This window comes from Dendropsophus ebraccatus, chromosome 3, assembly GCF_027789765.1.
Source record: "Dendropsophus ebraccatus isolate aDenEbr1 chromosome 3, aDenEbr1.pat, whole genome shotgun sequence".
Classification (NCBI taxonomy): Eukaryota; Metazoa; Chordata; class Amphibia; order Anura; family Hylidae; genus Dendropsophus; species Dendropsophus ebraccatus.
In genome coordinates, this window is record NC_091456.1 from 99,602,832 (window position 1) to 99,625,060 (window position 22,229).

The 22,229-nt window shown below is 42.6% G+C and overlaps 1 protein-coding gene across 2 annotated transcripts in view; it reads right to left on the reverse strand.

Annotated features, from left to right (window-relative positions):
- Window positions 1–21,834, reverse strand: part of CELF5 (CUGBP Elav-like family member 5) — a 94,126-nt gene extending 72,292 nt beyond the window's left edge. For both annotated transcript variants that reach the window (XM_069962356.1, XM_069962355.1), the window contains exon 1: window positions 21,567–21,834. In XM_069962356.1, coding sequence (XP_069818457.1) covers window positions 21,567–21,834 — 268 coding nt within the window. The remainder of the gene's footprint in view (window positions 1–21,566) is intronic.
- Window positions 21,835–22,229: the final 395 nt, after the last annotated feature.

The following is a 22,229-nucleotide window of genomic DNA, read 5'->3' on the forward strand; positions in this document are numbered from 1 at the left end:
AAAAGATAATGACATTGCTGCACATGGATCATTGATGTGAAATATCAGCTGACAGTATAGATTGATGTCTCATACCTAATTTATCATATTATGTCACGTCTTAGCCCTCCCTGTCTGTTTTCACAATGTCTAATATGTTTTTACTCAAATGTTGATATAACTGATATTTCAGAGGAATTTCCACCTAACATAGATTTCTACATGGAATCAATCGACACTGATGAATTATACATTTAGCCCAAGTATGATTTCTTTTTGCATATCTCTATAAATGCACCTTTTACACTACTAATATAATGGACCAGGACCGTGCCTTGTTGGGGGTGTACAATAAATCTAGCCTGCATGGAATTCCCTTCCTGCATAGTCATTACCGATTAGTAAAAAAATAAATTAAAATGTAGCATCCGTACACCTTCACAGAAGATGGAAAAGCTGACTCATTCTGCTCTAAAAGACTAATATAAACCATGTATATGGTAGAATAAAAGAAAGATGGTTTGCCCTGTTTCACTATCATTTTTTAGAGTGTTTGACTGAGATTCTTTCCAGTGCAGGATTGTCATCATTTCAATCATTAGAGATTTTAATAACCTCATTTTAATCAAGGCAGAGCATACACATGTGGCACTGATGATTAATATCTAAAGGAACTCTCTAACCCCCAGTGTAACCCGCCCAATTGCTTAAAGCAATACAGAGACTTGATTTAATATAAAAGAAAGGAGCAATGGTTACCTAGTAAATATGTTCCCATTAGTCCTTTAGCAATTCATTACGGGAGTATATTTAACCATGACAGACAGTCCCTATACCTGTATGTTCAAAATGTCTATTACTGTTACATCTCTCAGATCTGTAATACCACCAATCATACACTAACCGTGGACATGAAAATGGTGTGCATATCATACAGACAGCCCAGGAGGCTGGAGAAAGGGGTCTGACCCAGGTTGGTTGAATCCCTTAGGGTGGGTTAACACTACGGAATTCTCGCGGACAATGTCAGCGGAATTCCGTCAGCTGTCCGCCCGCACATCTGGGCGCCTTTCCGCCGGCCCCATAGGCACCATTCTATGGGCCGGCGTATTCCGCTATACGCTGAAAGAAGTGTCATGTCACTTCTTTTAGCGGATCGCGGAATACGTAGTGTGAACCCGCCCTTAGATGGTGAGAACCTGTGAATCTTGCTACCCCACCCATAGCAGATTGACAGCTATGCCTATATAGTAACATGTATAAGATAATGCTGTCAATCATAGTGGGCACGGCATGCAGGAAATATGTTTTTCTCTGTGATTCCCGGCAAAATTTATGTCCACTTACCTCCCCGGCTTCAGCGCTGGGGACCCCCATCACACTACTCTCGTGCCTGGTCTCTGGCTGCTTTCTGGTGGTGAGACGTGACTGTGGCAGGCCACCGCAGTCTTTCAGCAGATATAGTGGGGTCCTGCCTCGGCTGCTGAATGGGTGAGGGGGTTATGTCTCAAGTCCCATCTCAGACCAGAAAGCAGTCGGAGACCGGGGACCAGAGCAGCATGATGGAGGCCCCAGTGCTGGAGTTGAGGTAAGTGGACATCATTGTTTTCATCTATTTCACTAAAATAAAAAGGCCTCCCAGCTAGAGTACCCCTTTAAGGCCATTGACACAGGCAGATTATCAGCAATGAGAGTTCCTAGAAACACTCATACGACTGAAAATCAGCCCATGTAAAAGTGCCAGCGACCAGCAGACACATGGAAAAACTGACGTTGGTAAAATCTATTGTTACCACCCGCACATCTCACTGTGTAAACAGGAGGTGTTAGGCAGATAACAATGAATGGTAATGGCCCTATTAATAATACAATGTTTATTGTTCGTAGCCTGGCTGTGCATTTCATTGTACCTTGTAAAGGCACTACAAAGTAGCGCTCATTCCACTGATCGTCACTCGTTAGCCCTAAGTGGCTAAAAATGTAATGTAATCTAAATGTTAGGGTCCATTTACACAGAAAGATTATCTGACAAATTATCTGCCAAAGATTTGAAGCCAAAGCCACCGACTATAAACAGAGATCAGGTCATAAAGGAAAGCCTGAGATTTCTCCTCTTTTCAAATGCATTCCTGGCTTTGGCTTCAAATCTTTGGCAGATAATCTGTCAGATAATCTTTCTGTGTAAATGGACCCTAAGTGGACCATTAAACAGTTTTTTTTAACATGTAAATAATCAAATCATAGATTCCTTCCTTGAGCTCAACATTTCCCCCATAGAGAGGGTGGAAATTGCCCAGCATTTCCATATGGCTGCTTGCCTCTCCTCCCCCACTAATTGCAGTGGAAACACTGAGAGGGCACTTGAGAGAAATCAGCTCCGCCCAGTGGCCACCTGCTGCTATATATACGAAGATGGTCACCACACAAGCAGCAGTTCATAAATCTAAAGGTAGGAATTTCAATGTGCTTTTAACACCTTCCTGGTGCTGTGATTAGTTATACTATCTATAACCATCTAACATATTCTCATTCAGCCAATTACACGCATTAGATAAGTGTCAACTGAACCTACGAGTCTGATGGGATGGTACAAACATGTTACATGTATGGTGGCCTGAGAAGGATCAGTCATGTTGAAGATCAACTGCCAGATGTCTTTGGGAGTGGCTTTCTTCCATCTCCATGTTCACTAAAAATGCTGGCTCAGCCAAGTAGACTGAGCATTTGCTTATAGGAATCAAAAGACTGCCTTCGACCGAACAACCGATTGGTTGACAACTATTTTATGTTTATGGCTAGAGTGGATTACGCACAATCTCAGGTCTCCAACTGTAATGAAGAGTCAAAGATGAGTTGTGGCTCAGCGTTTGTGCCACACTCTGGCACGCCTCACCACTGCTTCCTCCTCCCTCTTCTTCATGAATAATCAATGCTGCCCAGTGTCCTGCTCGCCCAGCTGTCAGCCAGTGGTTTTTTTCTCATCATTGTATAAAAACAATGAAGTTTAAAACAAGTTTGGACCTAATTAGGAATTCTTTGCACTTATAAAAATGATACCATACTGAGGAAAAAAATAAAAATAAACAACTATATTTCATTTCCATCAGAGTAGTCAAACCAAAGAAAGAACTGCTGGCAGGTCTCTAGACAGGTAAGTTACCCCTAGACCACAGCGAGCAGAAGGCCAGGCAGCATCATGAAGAGGAGGGAGGTGGAAGGAGGGGTGAGGTGGGCCAAAGTGCAGCACAAACGCTAAGCCATGATTCCTCTTTGACTCTTTATTACAGTAGGAGACCTGAGACAAATTATCAAAAGGTACCATGCCCACAAGGGGTCTGCCAGCTACAGCACACTGTCAGCACCTTATGTAGGGCCAGGGTGCTTACAGATTCCCTTTAACTGCAAAACATAACATAGGTTCAGCTGCATTTAACCATAGTCTTACATTATATATGAATCATACAAAGCCAGAGAAAGCTGAAATCTATTGTGCTGTTAAGCAGGGTTTTTACACTTGAGAGTTGCTGTTTAGTCTAGTCAACTCTCCTAAAACAGAGGGCAATACTACCAGGCTTTAAAGGGGTACTCCAGCAAACTTTTTTTTGTATTAAATCAACTGGTGTCAGAAAGTTCAAGAGATTTGTAGTTTACTTCTATTGAAAAATCTCCAGTCTATCAGCTGCTGTATGTCCTGCAGGAAGTAGGAAATTCTTGTTAGTCTAACACAATGCTCTCTACAGCTACCTCTCTCCGTGTCAGTAACTGTTGAAAGCAATAACAAATCCCCGTAAAAAAAAAAAACTTCCTGCAGGACGTACAGCAGATGGTAAGTCCTTGATGACTTGAGATTTTCTTAATAGAAATAAATTACAAATCTGTGGCACTTTCAGGCACCAGTTGATTTGAAAGAATATTTTTTATGCTGGAGTATCTCTTTAAAGTACACTCACTACTACCCCTCTGCATTAATCTTCACTTTCAGGCACCCATCACTAACATAGTCCCAACGTTGGTCAAGGGGTCAAGACAATATCTATGGCTGGCAACCAGAGGTAAAGATGAATGCTGGAATGGAGAAAAAGGGTTGAAAAAATTATTAAAAAAAACATTTCAACATGTCCTCAAATGGTTGCTTGGCACTTGCTGATAATTCGCTTATTGCTTTGTATAAACATTTTTTTTCCATTTTTTAAAGACCCTAGATGGCCTTCAGCAATCTTAAAAACAACTACTAACTACTGGATGTGAATACTTTATATCTTTCTCAGGCTTTTTTCTTGTATTATGGTCTTCTATTTTCTGAGATAGTGTGTTGCCCTCCATCCACATGTATTTATCAGTGTGGTGTCGTTTGTTTGTTTGGTTTTTTTTTTGGGGGGGGGGGCACTTTGGTCTGGATTCTGTATTTTTTTAGGCGGTCTTGTTTAGGGTCTCTTAGCTTAGGGTCTTTGAGGTCATCTGTATTTGTTTGAATGTCTACTGGTCTGAATTTATGGGGTTTTGGTGTGCGATCTGTTTTACTTTAGGGGTCTGGTTTGTGGTGTATATTAGTTTTAGGAGTCTGCATTTTGGGGGTTTGATGAAGCTTGTCATATGTCCTATTAGTGATACTGTATATAAAATTCTGTACATTGAGATGTGTCCTATATTGATGAATAGGGTATGAGGATATTTTGTATACCTTTGTACACCCCTTTTTAACATATCCGATGTGCCTTCTCAAAAGTTGGCAACTATGCTTTGACTGTCTCAAAGCCTGAAAAACGACATAAATACAATACATAAAGAACAAGTATCAAACATAAGTGACACTGTAGAGCGGCTGGTTTGATTGTCAGGGACCATCATTTAGAAAGGCACAGAAAGCAGCACTTCACTGCAATAGAATTTTTGAATTACACATAATATAATTCCATATAAAATCATCCTACAGTTATACGACTAAAAAGGGGCCTGGTCATGTACTATATATTTACCTAATTGTTTGAATTGATGCCAAAAAAAGCTGCATTTACCCTGCTGATGGCTTTATTACAAAAGTAAGCTGTCTTGATGAGGTAAATCAAGATATACAGTCAAAGATTTCAACAAAAGATATACTATATAGCAGTGCTCTAGCTGTAAGGCAGAGGCAGTTTTAATAAAAGTGACTATACTATAATCTGCACAGTCTAGTCCCTGGCTGCAACAATCTCTAGTTTAGGAACATTATTGACTCATGTTGTTCCTATATTGGTGTTATACAGAGTTTAGGAGAAAATGGAGGGTAGACTGAGCAATAGTTTGTATTTCTGCATGGACTTCCACCACAGATGGTGAGGCCCCAGCATCCTCCTGGTCAGTCTGGTGAGGCCCAGGCATCACTTTGCTGGCTGATGCTCCAGTTTGAGAAGGGCTCCTCTATAGAAGGAGTTGCCATAATACTATGTTGCTTTAGCAGTATAGAAAATAGACAGTGTATATAAGATCTCAGACACATTGAATTGTTGCACATTTGATGACAACTATGGTAAATATCCCCAAGGGTCTAGAATTTGTGTCAAACTAAAGCCCTGCTATTGCATCTGCCCAAACACCCTACATATTATATTAGGGGATTTAATTATAAGGTCTTAAAGACAGGACGAATATTAAAATGTGTTCATTGATAGAAAAACAGGAGGGAAGAAGAAGGCTAAAAAATACATTTCTTACTTGGATTTATTGACTGAAGCATGGATGTGGGCATGTCGACTGTATATTAGAACCTCTATCTGCAGTCAAGTCTCACCTTGTGATATCTATTGATCTATTCATTTAATGGGACTTCTCAGGCAGAGTCTATACTATCAGCTAATTACTTATTACACAGCTTGTTACTGTTTCCTAGACACTGAGGATTGCTACCAGTTACACAGATAACAGCCGAGAATATACAGGACTAGACACAATATTTTTGGCCTAATAATGTATGAATACTGTGTATATAAACTACATTTTATACAATGAACTCACCAAATTTCTGAAGGCTCTTTAGCTTTTAAAGGGAAATTCCTGTCTCTTTCTGGGGAATACTTACTTTATATGGATTTGGCCTTTAAAATGACATAATTTGAAGGGCCTTTTCACCCACCCTTTAACTCCTCCCACAGGTGGTGATACTGCAGTGCCAGAGGCTATGTGATCTAATTCAATGAAATTATTGATCTTTCAAAAGCAATAACTTCCAGCATTAAGAATTCCCATAAATGTCAGGCCCCATCCCCCACAAAGGTTAATCAGCATAAGGAAAGCTGCAGGGTATTTTCTGAAGACAGGCAATGCCACCCTTTAATGCCCATGTATTTCTTTGCATTTTTAACACTCCTAATAAGGCTACTTCAAGGGACAACGTTAGGCGAACCTGAGATTTTAAGCTTGGCCGGGGATCAAATATAAAGTCTCAGGTACATACTGTATGATCTCACTCTAACAAAATAATGGATTTGCATGGATGAATAGTAATTTATTTGGCCCTGCAGAACCAATACTCTGATGTTCAGACGTAAAAAAAAAAATCCTAGATGTTGATGTCTCCACTCCACACCAGTTCTGTATATACACTGCTCAAAAACTAAAGGGAACACTTAAACACAGTATAACATCCCAATTAACAACCCAGTCTCCCCATCAGCCGCTTAGTTTCTTTCTCTAACCTCCTCCCTTGGCCTCTCTCAGCATTCTGACTCTCCAACCCACAAGGGTGGGAATACCTTGGACCTGGTCTTCTCCAGACTTTGCCCAGTTTCCCACTTTGCTAACTTTACCACTGAGCTCTCTGACCACAACTTCCTCTCCTTTATCATAATAAATTCTCGTCCTCCTCTTGACACTCCGACCTCACTCACATATAGAAACTTACGTGCTATAGACACCCAACAATTGCTAGACACTGTACAGTCATCATTGCCCCCCACCTCTTCCCTCTCCTGTCCTAATTTAGCTGCCAAACAATACCACAACACCCTCAAAACCACCCTGGACAAACTTGCACCCCCTATACCCCAAACAGCCCAACATAGACGGCCACAACCGTGGCACACATCCAGAACTCGTTTTCTTAGACGGTGTTCTAGGTGTGCTGAACGTCTGTGGAGGAAATCTAAGACAACAGCCAACCTTCTACATAACAAGTTTATGCTTAGAAGCTACTACTCTGCTCTTCACTCTGCTAAGCAATCCTACTTCACCACTCTGATCTCTTCTCTTTCCCATAACCCAAAATGCCTCTTTGATACCCTCAACCCTCTCCTTAAACCTAAACTTCAGACACCCATAACTAACCTCTGCGCTGAAGACTTAGCCAACTACTTCAAGGACAAAATAGACACAATCCGCCAGGAGATCATCTCCCATTCCCCAGGTAATATTAATCCTATTCCCTCTTACTGTTCCTCCTCATCCCTCTCAGCGTTTGAGCCAGTGACAGAGGAGGAAGTCTCCAGACTCCTCTCCTCCTCTCGTCCCACCACCTGCCCTAGTGACCCTATTCCCTCACACCTGGTCCAGTCTCTCTCTCCTGTTGTCACTACCTACCTTACTAAAATCTTCAACCTCTCCCTCTCCTCTAGCATCTTCCCCTCGACTTTCAAACACTCCGTCATCACTCCATTACTGAAAAAACCCTCTCTAGACCCCTTCTGTGCTGCCAACTTTCGACCTGTCTCTAATCTTCCTTTTATCTCCAAACTCTTGGAACATCTGGTCTATTCCCGCCTAACCCGCTACCTCTCTGTCAACTCTCTCCTTGACCCCCTTCAGTCTGGTTTCCTTCCTCACCACTCTACCAAAACTGCCCTTACTAAAGTCTCTAATGATCTCCTCACCGCCAAATCTAAAGGTGACCATTCTCTGCTCATTCTCCTGGATCTATCTGCAGCTTTTGACACTGTAGACCACCAGCTTCTCCTCTCCACGCTCCGCTCTATTGGCCTCAAGGACTCTGCTCTTTCCTGGTTTTCCTCCTATATCTCTGACCGCTCCTTTAGTGTATCACTTTCTGGCTCCACCTCATCTTCTCTTCCCTGGGTCCTCTCCTTTTCTCACTTTACACATCGGACAAATCATCAGCAAGTTTGGTTTTCAGTACCATCTCTATGCTGATGATACCCAGCTGTATACCTCCTCCCGTGATATTACCCCTGCTCTTCTACAGAACACCAGTAACTGTCTGTCTGCCGTCTCTAATGCTATGTCCTCCCTATTCCTAAAACTAAACCTTGCTAAGACTGAGCTTCTTGTCTTCCCTCCCTCTGCTAACCGCCCCCCACCTGACATCTCCATCTCAGTCTGTGGTGCAACCATAACCTCTACACAGCAAGCCTGCTGCCTTGGGGTTATAGTTGACTCAGATCTGTCCTTCACTCCTCATATTAAATCTCTTTCACGTTCCTGTAATCTGCATCTAAAAAACATCTCTAAAATCCGTCCCTTTCTTACTGTTGAATCTGCTAAAACTCTCATTGTCGCTCGGATTCATTCCAGTCTAGACTACTGCAATTCCTTACTAATCGGCCTTCCTTCCTCTAAACTCTCTTCTCTCCAGTCCATTCTCAATGCAGCGGCCAGGCTCATCTCCCTGTCCAGCCGCTATACAGATGCCTCCCCCCTGTGCCAGTCATTACATTGGCTCCCTATTAAACACAGGATACAATACAAAGTCCTCCTGCTCACCCACAAGACTCTCCACAGTGCTGCACCTCCCTACATCTCCTCCCTCATCTCTGTCTACTGCCCTACCCGTGCCTTATGCTCCTCTAATGACTTACGACTAACATCCACCTTAATCCGGACCTCTCACTTCCGTCTCCAGGACTTTACCCGAGCTGCACCAGTTCTGTGGAATGCATTACCCAAGACTGTCAGACTCACCGCCAATACACAAAGCTTCAAACGTGCCCTCAAAACACATCTGTTCAAGCAGGCTTACCAGGTTCCCTAATTTTCACTGCTACCCTCAAACCCAACCCCCCCACACACACACCTCCACCACACACACACACCTCCACCACGCACACACACACCGCCACCACGCACACACACATACACACATACACACACACCAAGCATTTAAGCACTTAGACCTGTGCATGCAGGTATTGGCTGGTGACAGGTTCATCCACCCTTACCTGCACTGCCTTATTTATATAGATGGCTGGACCATAAGAACAATGAAGCACTTTGCCCCTCTGCCATTTTGTCTTGCACCCCCTCCTATTAGTATGTAAGCTGATGCATGCGAGCAGGGACCTCACTCCTCATGTATGGATAATTATATGTATATCTCTGTAATGTCTATTTTTTGTCTATGTATGTACCCCCAGAATTGTAAAGTGCTGCGGAATCTGTTGGCGCTATATAAATAAAAATTATTATTAGTATTATTATTATATTATTATTATAAGTCCAAGTGAATCAAACTTCTGTGAAATCAAACTGTCCACTTATGGTGTGTTTACACAGAGAGATTTATCTGAGAGATCTTTGAAGCCAAAGCCAGGAACAGACTATAAACAGAGAACAAATCATAAAGGAAAGACTGGGATTTCTCATCTTTTCAAATCCATTTCTGGCTTTGGCTTCAAAAATCTGTCAGATAAATCTCTCTGTGTAAACACACCATTAGGAAGCAACACTGCTTATGATAAATTTCACATGCTGTTGTGCAAATGGAATAGACAGACAACAGGTGGAAATAATTGGCAATTAGCAAGACAGACTCAATAAAGGAGTGGTTCTGCAGGTGAGGACCACAGACCACTTCTCAGTACCTATGCTCTCTGGCTGATGGTCCCTTTTAAATGTTGATAGTGCTTTCACACTTGTGTGGGTTGTAGAGTCCATCTCATGCTACTACCAGGTTTGCTGTGTCTGTCAGCGTAGTGTCGAGAGGCTGGAGGAGCTACCAGGAGACAGGCCAGTACACAAGGAGACGTGGAGGAGGCCATAGGAAGGCAACAACCCAGCAGCAAGACCATTACCTCTGCCTTTGTGCAAGAACGAGCAGGAGGAGCACTGCCAGAGCCCTGCAAAATGACCTCCAGCAGGCCACAAATGTGCAAGTTTCTTCACAAATGGGAGTTGTGCTTACAGCCAAACACTGCACAGGACGCTTGGCGTTTGCAAGAAAACACCAGGATTGGCAATTTCACCAATAGCGCCCTATGCTCTTCACAGATGAAGGCAGGTTCACACTGATAACATGTGACAGACGTGACAAAATCTGGAGACACCGTGTAGAGCAATCTGCTGCCTGCAACATCCTTCAGCATGGCAGTGGGTCAGTAATGGTGTGGGGTGGCATTTCTTTGGAGGGTCCCACAGCCCTCCATGTGCTTGCCAGAGCCTGACGGCCATTAGGTACCAAGATGAGATCTTCAGACCCCTTGTGAGACCATATGCTGATGCAGTTGGCCGTGGGTTCCTCCTAATGCAGGATAATGCTAGACCTCATGTGGCTGGAGTGTGTCAGCAGTTCCTGCAAGATGAAGGCATTGAAGCTATGGACTGGCCCGTCCGTTCTCCAGACCTGAATCCATTTAAGCATATCTGGAACATCATGTCTCGCTCAATCCACCAACGTCATGTTGGACCACAGACTGTCCAGAAGTTGGCAGATGCTTTAGTCCAGGTCTGGGAGGAGATTCCTCAAGAGACCATCCGCAACCTCATCAGGAGCATGCCCAGGTGTTGTAGAGAGGTCATACAGGCAGGTGGAGGCCAAACACAATATGATGATTTTTGTGTGATTTTGTTGTCAGCACATTCAACTTTGTACAGAACAAAGTATTCAATGAGAATATTTCATTCCTTCAGATCTAGGATGTGTTATTTTGTTCCCCTTTTTTTTTAGCGGTATATAAGGAAAACTATAGCACCACACCAGTGGGAAGAGCCCATTGTATGATAACAAAAATCTCAGGTTCAGACTCTCTTGAATGTAATTTGGCTGGAAGTGGGATACTGTACTTTAAACGTTTTTTCCAGGAGCCCAAATCTAATGGCCTATTTGTGGTGAACACCTGGTACTGCTTCTAAATCCCTAGGCCATCAAAATCTGACTCCTGTAAAACTCATCCAACTTCAACCTAGCTGAAGTATAGCTAAGTAAAGCTAATGTTATCCTCTAGCTGCCATCTTTACATATTTAGATTTTTTATGTACCTCTAGCTATATGTAAAAAGAAAATTATTCACTAGAAAACACCCGCAAAATTCTGCTGATTTTAAAACAATAGGGGTAAATTAATTAGACCAGCATTTCATACACTGGAATAAAATGCACCAAATGTATTAACAAATGTACGCCTGCCACGATCAATGAGCCTTCACGAAAAGCTTTTATCAATGGAGCATCAGAGTGACAAATACATGCAATAATGCACAATTACACAGCAAAATTTATCTGACAGGTTTTTGAAGCCAAAGCCAGGAACAGACTATAGAAAGGGAACAGGTCATAAAGGAAATCTGTGAGATAAATGTTTCTGTGTAAACGCACCATAAGGCTGGGTTCACACTGAGGAATAGGTGAGGAATTAGGCGAGGAACTGAAAAGGAATCCGCTCTTATTTCAGTTTGAAATTAATCCTGTAAAATATGTACAGAGCAATGTTCCATTATGTTCAATGGGATTTCTGCTCTGTTGTTCACACTGCAGAATTTCCAAGCAGAATTTGCTGCCGCTGATCTGCTTTCTGCCCAAAGAATTGACATGTCAATTCTTTTTCGTGCGGATACTGCTAGAGGAATCCTAAAAAAGTCAATGGGGGCTTAAATTCTGCTTGCATTCTGCTTGAATCAGCTTGCATTCTGCTCAAATTTTGCTAGAATCCAGCTCCTATTCTGCCAGAGCTGAAAAGGCAAGAAATGTCAGACAGAAAACGTTCCTCTACAATTCCTCAGTGTGAACCCAGCCTTACAATCATGAATGTGACCATATATATTCTATGGATCATAGCTACCCACATGAGTCATAGATATTATGGTTATGGTTCCTCAGCTTTAGGGGAAAGGTTTATCTAAAAATGAATGGGTCTATTGCCAGCTTGGTAAAATCTACTGAATGTGCAGTAGTTATTAAAAGGTAGGACTGGCATGCAGTAAGAAATAGCAGTGAGTAGGAGCTTTTCTGTACAATATTATGTAACTATAGAGCTAGGGAATAAAGCAAGACAGTAAAAGCTAGAAAAAGGTGAAAGTTCTATGGGGTAGTAAAGGGTCACAAAGAACAAGAACTGAGATAAGTACTAGAAATGTAGCATTGCTTCAGTAAGCACAATAGTACAGTAAGCTATATTGGTGACTAAAGGGTACCCGCACACACACTTTTTGTCTGGTGTTTTTATGGCCCAAAAAAATAAATGGCAGAAAAACCACCAAAGTGGCACATGGCGTTTTTTCATGCTTTTGCGTTATTCTGGCATTTTTTACTTTATGTGTGAACGTCCTTGTTTCTGGTTTAGGCGTTTTTGTGTGCTGAATAGAGATGAGCGTACCTGGAGCATGCTCGAGTCGATCCGAACCCCAACTTTCGGCATTTGATTAGCGGTGGCTGCTGAACTTGGATAAACCCCTAAGGCTATGTGGAAAACATGGATATAGTCATTGGCTGTATCCATGTTTTCCAGACAACCGTAGAGCTTTATCCATGTTCAGCACCCCCGCTAATCAAATACCTAACGTTCGGGTTCGGATCGACTCGAACCCGAACCCGGTTCGCTTATCTCTAGTGCTGAACTTTTTTCCTCTACCATCACATAACCTAGTTGCTGGACCACAAAAGGTGACACAAACGCCAGAAAAAAAATGCTATATGCATATGAGTTTTTGAGACAACCAGAACAATCCCATTGAAGTCTATGGGAGAAAAAACATGATTGTTGTCTTCAATGCCCCATTTGCCTAAGGGTGGTGTATCCTAATGCAGACTCTACTAAAGCTAATGGGAGCAAATACAACCCCAATGCACAAAGTGTAGCCAGATATGGCACTGGTTTTGGAAGAAAGCAGCCATGTTGTTTCTAATCCTTGGAACAACTCCACATCCAAAGCCCTATGGAATGACACTCACCATGTCCACGAGTTTAGTTTTCTGCTGAAAATCTACATTAATACTACTGGACACTCAATAGCACAAAATACCCAAACAGGAATTTAATTTATTATAGTAAGTGAAAAAGAAACTGGTGTGTGAAAATGCATCATGTGCAGTCAAATAATATAAAGATAGTTTATAAAAAAAAAAGAAATATAGTCCTTTTATCAGAACAAACATCCAAAGGAACAATAAAGTGGAAAAAACATCTAAAGCATCAACAATATGGGGTGTGTGTGTTCGAAGCTATGCCCCAATACTCAATTACCAATGGTCACTCGACCCTGGTGGATGCAACATAGAAATGTGATTATGGCATAGAGGCAGAGCAAAGCATCATCACTAAAAGAGTGTAGTAGTGTCCTAGGGTCAAGACAGGAGCATAGTAAGGAATTAGTCCTAGTCCAGGGTTTAGGACTAGGAGTACTAAAGGTTCTAAGTGAAGTATCCAAAGGAGAACACTGGAGCATAGTCAGGAATATTCCAGAGTCACTAGCAAGATTAGCACTACAGAGTCTTGGTTAAAAAAAATAACCAGCAAAGCGGCAATGAACAAAGGTCCATGGGGAATTCAGGAGACAAGGTACCAGGAGGTTTCAGGCACACAGAAACAGAGATTACATGGGCTCTGAATTGGCAATGTGAATTGTAAGCTGACTGTAAGCTGAGTGAGAGAGTCTGGGTTTACTAGGCCCTAAAGTGATATTGTCACCCCCTTACTCTACTCTGCACCATCCACAAGCCTAAATGCTGCACATTCAATACTTACCAGTATAAAACTTTTTTACGCTCTAAAATAGCTTTATTTCATCAGTTGACAGTGTAACCTAGGTTGGGCTTTATGGCAGTCTCTCCAGCAAAGAGAGTAAGGGGGAGGGGGTGGTCGTGGAATCAGTAGCATAGTGCAGACATGTGACTTATATAGCATAGTAGTATACATTGTGCATAGAGACAGTTTGTAGAATCAAGGAAGAGTTTAGTCATTGTTTTACTTCAGGGTGTGGTCATGCAACTAAGGCAAAATGAAACAGGAACCAAGCTGTGTATTGTTGACACTCTGACAAGGGTCTGGAGGACCTTTCCAGAGAAATGCCACCGGGATCATTGTCGTTGCCGCCATTGCATTGCAGCACACACAGATTGGAGACAGAAGGACAGCACTGACAGTACTGGATGACTTTTCTATTATTAGATTTTGCACATTAATTGGATAAGACAATGTAATATTTTATAGTTTTTGCTATTTAATACAAGCTCTACTTCCCACAATTTTTTATATGTCAAGCAGTGGCTTAATGGGAACCAATCAGCACATTTGGTGCATAAGATTAAGTATGAAGACAACTGGGATGCAATAAAGCTGTCCATTGATGTAACAATTATAGGTAATGACTGTTAATGATCATTATCGATAATTGCTCTAATCTCTACGGCTCCCACCCATGGAAATCTGTTCCATGAGTTGGAACATAGACATGCACAGTAAATATGGGTTATTCAACACTGCAGTCGAGCCATAGTAACCACATGCGGTTTACTGCTAATTGCTGTGATTCACCTGTTGCTGTCACGGTTTTGTTGCAAGTACAGGTGAGACACATCAATTAATGGTTACTGGGAGCACAGGTGTATGAGGGATTGGTCATGGAATAGGAATCAGTCAGGGGAGAAGGCATATAAAGATAGGATGTTACCCTATGTGACACCTACAGCATGCTAGCATTGAAAAATGCAATATGTTCTAAAATCACTGAAGAATATCACAGCAAGGTAAACATCTGGCTCCAGCTGTATGAGCCCAGCAATGGTAACAGGAAACATACAGAAAAAGACTGCAGTAAGCCAGATGACAGTAGTGAGGGGGCAGGAAAACCAAGTTATTGATTAGTAAAATAAGGACAATGAATGAATGCACAGCTTTGTTCTATCAACAATGATGGATGATGTGATGACACTATATGTGTCAGGTTAGTATTAAAGCAAATGTAGCAGGTGAGAGAAGAACTAAAAGCAAGAGTACATTAAAACTACCTGCCTAATAGTGTGCATGTCCCCTTCATGTCACCAAATCAGCTGTGACTTATTGAGGCCTGGGCTCCACCAGACCTCTGAAGGTGTCCAGTGCTATCTGGCACCAAGAGGTTAGACAATCTATTAATGCACGTCCTGTAAGTTGTGAGTTGAGGCTACATAGAAAAGACTTGTTTTCCAGCAGATTCCACAGATCGGGTTGAGATCTGGAGAATTTGAGGGCTAAGTCAACACCTAGGGGGAGATTTGTCGAACATGATGTAAAGTAGAATTGTCTGAGTTGCCTGTAGCAACCAATCAGATTCTACTTTTCTTTCCTCACAGAGTCTTTGGAAAATGAAAGGTGGAATCTGATTGGTTGCTAGGGGCAACTAAGACAATTCTACTTTACACCAGTTTGATAAATCTTCCCCCTTGACTCTATGTCATATTCCTCAAACCATTCCTAAACAAGTTTTTTACTGTAGCAGGTTGCATAATTCTTCTGAAAGAGGCAAGTGCTATTAGTATTTATCATTGCCATGAAGGGGTGGACTTGGTAATGTAGTATAATGTGGTAATGTATGTGTCAAAGTAACATTCACATTATTGGAGGCCCTTTCAGTGGTGAACAGAGGGCAGCATGGGTACTCTGACTGGTATTCAGATACGCAACCTTAGCCATAATAAGATGAGATTATGTATTCTATAGTAGCTAGCAATAACTTTTCACCATTTAGCACTCTCCATGGTGCTGGAGCAGACTAACTAGCTTTGGTAACCCGCACGCATCATGTAAGCCCTTAGCACCTATGACCCTGATAATGATTTCATGGTTGTTCTTCCCTGGACCACATTTGGAAGGTACTAACCACCAAATTGTTAACACCCCACAAGTTTTACCCCTCAGTAAAACTCTGCCCTGGTGCAGAACAAATCATGCATGCTAGTCATACCTTTCCGTGCATTCCCAGTGTCCTCCTTTGTCATCTTCGGGCCCTGGCTGAGCACTCCTCCCTCCACTTCAGAGATCGACCTTGCTTGGTAATGACAGTGCATACAGCCAATAACTGTCCCAAGTCAGTCAGCTGTTGACTGAGCGAGCTGTCACAGCTGAGAAGGGATCATTCAGCTTGGTTCCAAAGGTGATGTCGGAGGACACCGGGGGAGTGTGGAAAGGTAGTGTGTTATGTTCTGCACAAGGGCAGCAATATATTAAAAGTTTAATTTTAGTGGAATACCCCTTTAAGGGTCAGTTTTCAACCACATTACAGCATACTTTAAACACCTCAGACCTGCTATTTTGAACATATTCTGACGCAGTCATGGAGCCACCACAATTTTGCCTGAGATCTGAATGCCTGCCCATTTTTTCTGCTTCCAACACATCAACTTCCAAAAATGCCTATTATATTATTATCCTTGATGCCCTAGCCATGAGACAGGCATCTGATGTTGTCATAAGATGCAGGCTCCTCACACCTGCAAAGATTAAAGCTGTAATGCAGTAATGCAGCATAAATGCATAATTTAATAACATTAATCATTTATTGCAGTGCTGCAGCATTTAATTGCAGTAATTATAATTAGTAATTTAACTGTCATCAGGCCATCCTTCATTGCGTTATCGCAATAAACCTCCAACATGTGTGAACATACCCATAGGGAGAAAACTGAGTGGATGGGCAGGGGCAGCTTGTATAGCATAAATACAAAGGACTCCTGCCTCTTTGCTGTGGCATTGTGCTACAACTATTAAACCATGAATTTAAAGGGAATATCCAGGGACCCCAAACACGATAAAATAAAAACTGACTTACTTCTCTGATCTACCACACAGGCCTAAGCCTAAAGCACATATTACACAGGGTGATCAGCTGTAGCAAGTGTCTGCGACCTGTCAGGTCAGCACTCGCTTTCTCCTCGTTCCCTGCTCGCTGTTGGCGCTCTTATGCCCACAGCAAGCAGGTAAATGCAGAGGGGGGCCACAGGAAGCTGCGGGGGGGGGGGGGGGGGGGGGGGGCTTTAACAAAAACTACCCCATAGTGACAGATTAACATACTGCTGACATTAGCTCTTACTGGTAACTGCTGAGATGTTGCTCTCAGATAGGGCAGCAGAAATTTGGTGACAGGTCCTATTTAAGACTAAACAGTTGAAAATAGGGACCAATAACAAAAACATTGCTAAAAAAATGATGTGTGAACATAAAAGCAGCTTAAAACAAGACTAAACTGATGTAAAAAAAAACAAAAAAAAAAAAACAACTGTGTGTAAACAGCCTAATTGTGTATATAATATGGAACAGATAAAAATGATAAATATCCTTAGGGCAAGTTCACATGTAGCAGCCGGTCAGAAAATGACATGCTGTTTTACCACACATTGATGGGATTTTCAGATTCATTGTTCATTGTAGCAAAATCATGCAACTTTACCTGCAAAATCATGCAACTATTAAAAACTACACCAATTTGCGGTATAAGTCTCTTATGGTGCATTTACACAGGGAGATTTATCTGACAGGGTATTGAAGCCAAAGCCAGGAACAGACTATAAAACGGGAACAGGTCATAAAGGAAAGACTGAGATTTCTGAGGGGGATATTTCTGCGTAGACACACCATTAGGCCTTTTCCACACAGCAGTTTTCCTTCTGGGACCACAGAAATCAGGATCAGTGATGTCCTAAAGAAACCATCCATATGGCATCGTCAGTTCGGCAGGCAGTGCATCAGTAAAAATGGACAGCTTAAGGATGGTACATTTATATGTTGATTATTTAAAACTGATCCATTGACTTCTATTGGAGCCTCCGTTCTGTAAAAACAGACCATATTAATGCAGATCCTACTTTTTTGTGGAAGATCACCAGCCAAAAAAGGGATCAGTTTTTAAAACAGATGTGTGGATTATTGCATGGAAATCAATGGTTCCATTTTCTGTCTGTAAAGGCCCTATTACACAAAAGGCTTATCGGCCAATATCAGCCGTTAAGGCCGATAATCGCCTTGTGTAATAGAAGGCAACAATCATGAAGTATGTCATCTGATCGTTGCAGTCGTTTGTCTTTCAACATGTTTAAAGACAGACGACTAATATAGCAAAAATCTTCTGTCATTGCGCCATGGAATAGGCGCAGCGACAGCAGACCGCTTCTATCTGCTATGGGCTGCCCGGACAATCTAGCGATCACCCGCTGTGAGAATGTATTGTCATTGAAAATGACCAGCAGAGGATCCACAGCAGATTTCGCTGTGGATCCAGTGTGTGAAATCCGCTGCAGATCTGTGTGTTTGCTTGTACCCTTAAAAAATAAAATAAAATATCACAATGACTGAAAAGAAATATATAAATAAATACTGAATGGTGCTTAGTGGAATAGGGCTCAGCTGCTATACCTTACTCAGCCCACCAAAGAGAACGGCACTGCTCTTATTCTTTTGCATAATCTGAGCTGATAGCTTGGGTTGCTGAGATAAGTATTATAGTCAGATGTGTGATCTACGTCTTGGGCCTTTACAGAATTTTCCATACAATGTGAAGGCAAACAACCTAAAAACTCAGATCCAGCTAATTAAACGATAATAAATTGTGGCCCTGTGTCATAGTAATAAGCTTCTTATACAGCTATGCCATAAAACCAAAGATAATGAGAGGTAATATGAATGCATAATATTAAATGTACAATTAAGATGAATTACACGAATGTCTGGAAATAGTCTTGGCCATACATTGCATGGAGACACAGCTGCTATGAAGAAACTGAAAGAATAGAAGCTGTTGTGAGACGATGAAGAATAGAAGCAGGATTTCCACCAATATGTGAAAACACACATGAAGAAAGCAAGTCAGTCGATGCTCACACTGACGTGTCAGTATAGGTTAGAGGAAAGAACAGCTTGGCTGGCTTAGTGTGGAGATGGAGAAGTGGGCCTGCGCTGGGCTTAATACATGAAGAAATGTAGGCAGGGTGCACATATGATGGTATAGATGTGAAGGTGGAGACATCTGGAATGTAATGAACTTCACAATCACTTCAAGATCTATTAGTTCAGTGAAACAGAAGAGTTGGGGCTGTGTATAGTTACATATGGAACATAAGATAAGCAGAGAGGTATATACACATGCTGAAACATCATACATAGATAGGCACATTTTACCATACAGTACCTGCCCTCTGGGTGGGTAAATGAGAGGGAAATCAGTATTTAAACAGGATTGGTATCTCCATTGATGGTAAGGAGGATGGAAGATGATGGACAGGGAGGATGCTGGCTGCCAGAAGAATTCCAAATGAATGAAAAGCTATAGGTGAAGGGGCATTGTTGGAAGAGGGCGCTATTGGCAGATGTGTGCCAATGTGAGTGGCTGATTAACTGATAGAGGTTCACCCACTCAGCAAGGTGTAGTATTCTGGGGCGTAGAGCAGAAGATGGCACTTACATTCAATGTGTAAATAAATGCCCCTGGTTTTGTATCATTAGGAGAAAATACTCCTGGATGTAGAAGAGAGTAAAAATGTCCCTGGATGTATCATATGGTACAATGCCTCTGGATGTGGAGCAGAGTATAAATGCCCATGGATGTGGAGCAGGGTATAAATGCCCCTGGATGTATCATATGGTACAATGCCTCTGGATGTGGAGCAGAGTATAAATGCCCCTGGATGTGGAGCAGAGTATAAATGCCCATGGATGTGGAGCAGGGTATAAATGCCCCTGGATGTATCATATGGTACAATGCCTCTGGATGTGGAGCAGAGTATAAATGCCCCTGGATGTGGAGCAGAGTATAAATCCCCATGGATGTGGAGCAGGGTATAAATGCCCCTGGATGTATCATATGGTACAATGCCCCTGGATGTGGAGCAGAGTATAAATGCCCCTGGATGTGGAGCAGGGTATAAATGTCCCTGGATGTATCATATGGTACAATGCCCCTGGATGTGGAGCAGAGTATAAATGCCCATGGATGTGGAGCAGAGTATAAATGCCCATGGATGTGGAGCAGGGTATAAATGCCCCTGGATGTATCATATGGTACAATGCCCCTGGATGTGGAGCAGAGTATAAATGCCCCTGGATGTGGAGCAGGGTATAAATGCCCCTGGATGTATTATATGGTACAATGCCCCTGGATGTGGAGCAGAGTATAAATGCCCCTGGATGTGGAGCAGGGTATAAATGCCCCTGGATGTATTATATGGTACAATGCCCCTGGATGTGGAGCAGAGTATAAATGCCCCTGGATGTGGAGCAGGGTATAAATGCCCCTGGATGTATTATATGGTACAATGTCCCTGGATGGAGAGCAGGGTATAAATGCTCCTGGATGTGAAGCAGGGTATAAATGCCCCTGGATGTATCATATGGTACAATACCCCTAGATGAAGAGCAGGGTATAAATGCCCCAGGATGAAGAGCAGGGTATAGATGCCCCTGGAGGTATCATATAGTACAATGCCCCTGGATGTATCATATAGTACAATGCCCCTGGAGGTAATATATGGTATCAATGCCCCTGGAGGTATCATATAGTACAATGCCCCTAGATGAAGAGCAGGGTAAAAAAGCCCCTGGATGTGGAGCAGGGTATAAATGCTCTGGATGTAGAGCAGGGTATCAATGCCCCTGGATGAAGAGCAGGGTATCAATGCCCCTGGATGAAGAGCAGGGTATCAATGCCCCTGGATGTAGAGCAGGGTATCAATGCCCCTGGATGTAGAGCAGGGTATAAATGCCCCTTGATGTATTATATGGTATCAATGCCCCTGGAGGTATGATATAGTACAATGCCCCTGGAGGTATTATATGGTATCATTGCCCCTGGATGTATTATATGGTATCATTGCCCCTGGAGGTATCATATAGTACAATACCCCTGGATGTATTATATGGTAAAATGCCCCTGGGGGTATTATATGGTATCAATGCCCCTGGATGTATTATATAGTACAATGCCTCTGGATGTATTATATAGTACAATGCCCCTGGATGTATTATATAGTACAATGCTTCTGGATGTATTATATGGTAAAATGCCCCTGGATGTATTATATGGTAAAATGCCCCTGGATGTATTATATAGTACAATGCTTCTGGATGTATTATATGGTAAAATGCCCCTGGATGTATTATATGGTAAAATGCCCCTGGAAGTATGATATAGTACAATGACCCTGGGTGTATTATATGGTATCATTGCCCCTGGGTGTATTATATAGTATCAATGCCCCTGGGTGTATCATATAGTACAATACCCCTGGATTTACAGTGTGGTAAAGAAGCTTCGGATGTGTCATTCGGTTTAAATGCCCCATAAGCGGTGTATATAATCTATAAAATGCCCCTGTATATAATCTATAAAATGCCCCTGGTATTAAGCAAGGTATAAGTGCCCCTGGGTGTAGTGGGTGGCTGCCCCCAGACGAGAGGACATGGAGAGGGCAGGGGTGGTCCTCACCTTTGTGCATGCCCGTGTATCGGTCCTTCAGGACTGTCAGCTCATAGATCTTGCCGAACTGCTCGAAGAGAGGCTTCAGGTCCTTCTCCTCCAGGTTGCGAGGGATTTGCCCCACAAACAATTTGATGGCGTCCAGGTCCTTCATGCTGTCTGACTGCTGAGCAGGGGGCTCGGGGCCGCTCATGGGGCAGGCTCGGGGCTGCTGCTGCTGCGGGGGATGCTGCTGCTGCTGCTGCCTCCTCGCCTCTCTCTCCGTCAGTCTGGCCATCTCCAGCCCCTCGGTAGGCTGGATCAGTCACACAGGCAGAGCTCTCAGCTGGAAACTGGGGTGTGAGTGAAAAGCTGAACAGCAATGATTCCAGCAGCCGGAACGTAAGAGCGCCTCCTGCTGGCAGCTTTGCCGAACATAATTACATCTCCCCAGGACTGCTGATGTGCCCACTGTTCAGTCCCACAAGTCCCCCTAACACTCTGCCCTTTATGTGTGGCATGGCTAATTGTTCAGTTTCATCCTGCAACCTAATGTCTAACTGACCACCAAAAAGGATGACTCACACAAAAGAAGAAAGCTCAGCAGGCAGAATGGAACATAAAATGACCAATGTTTATTATTAAAACAAGAACACAAGGTAGGGAAGGGGGGGGGGGGGGCATTTATTAAGT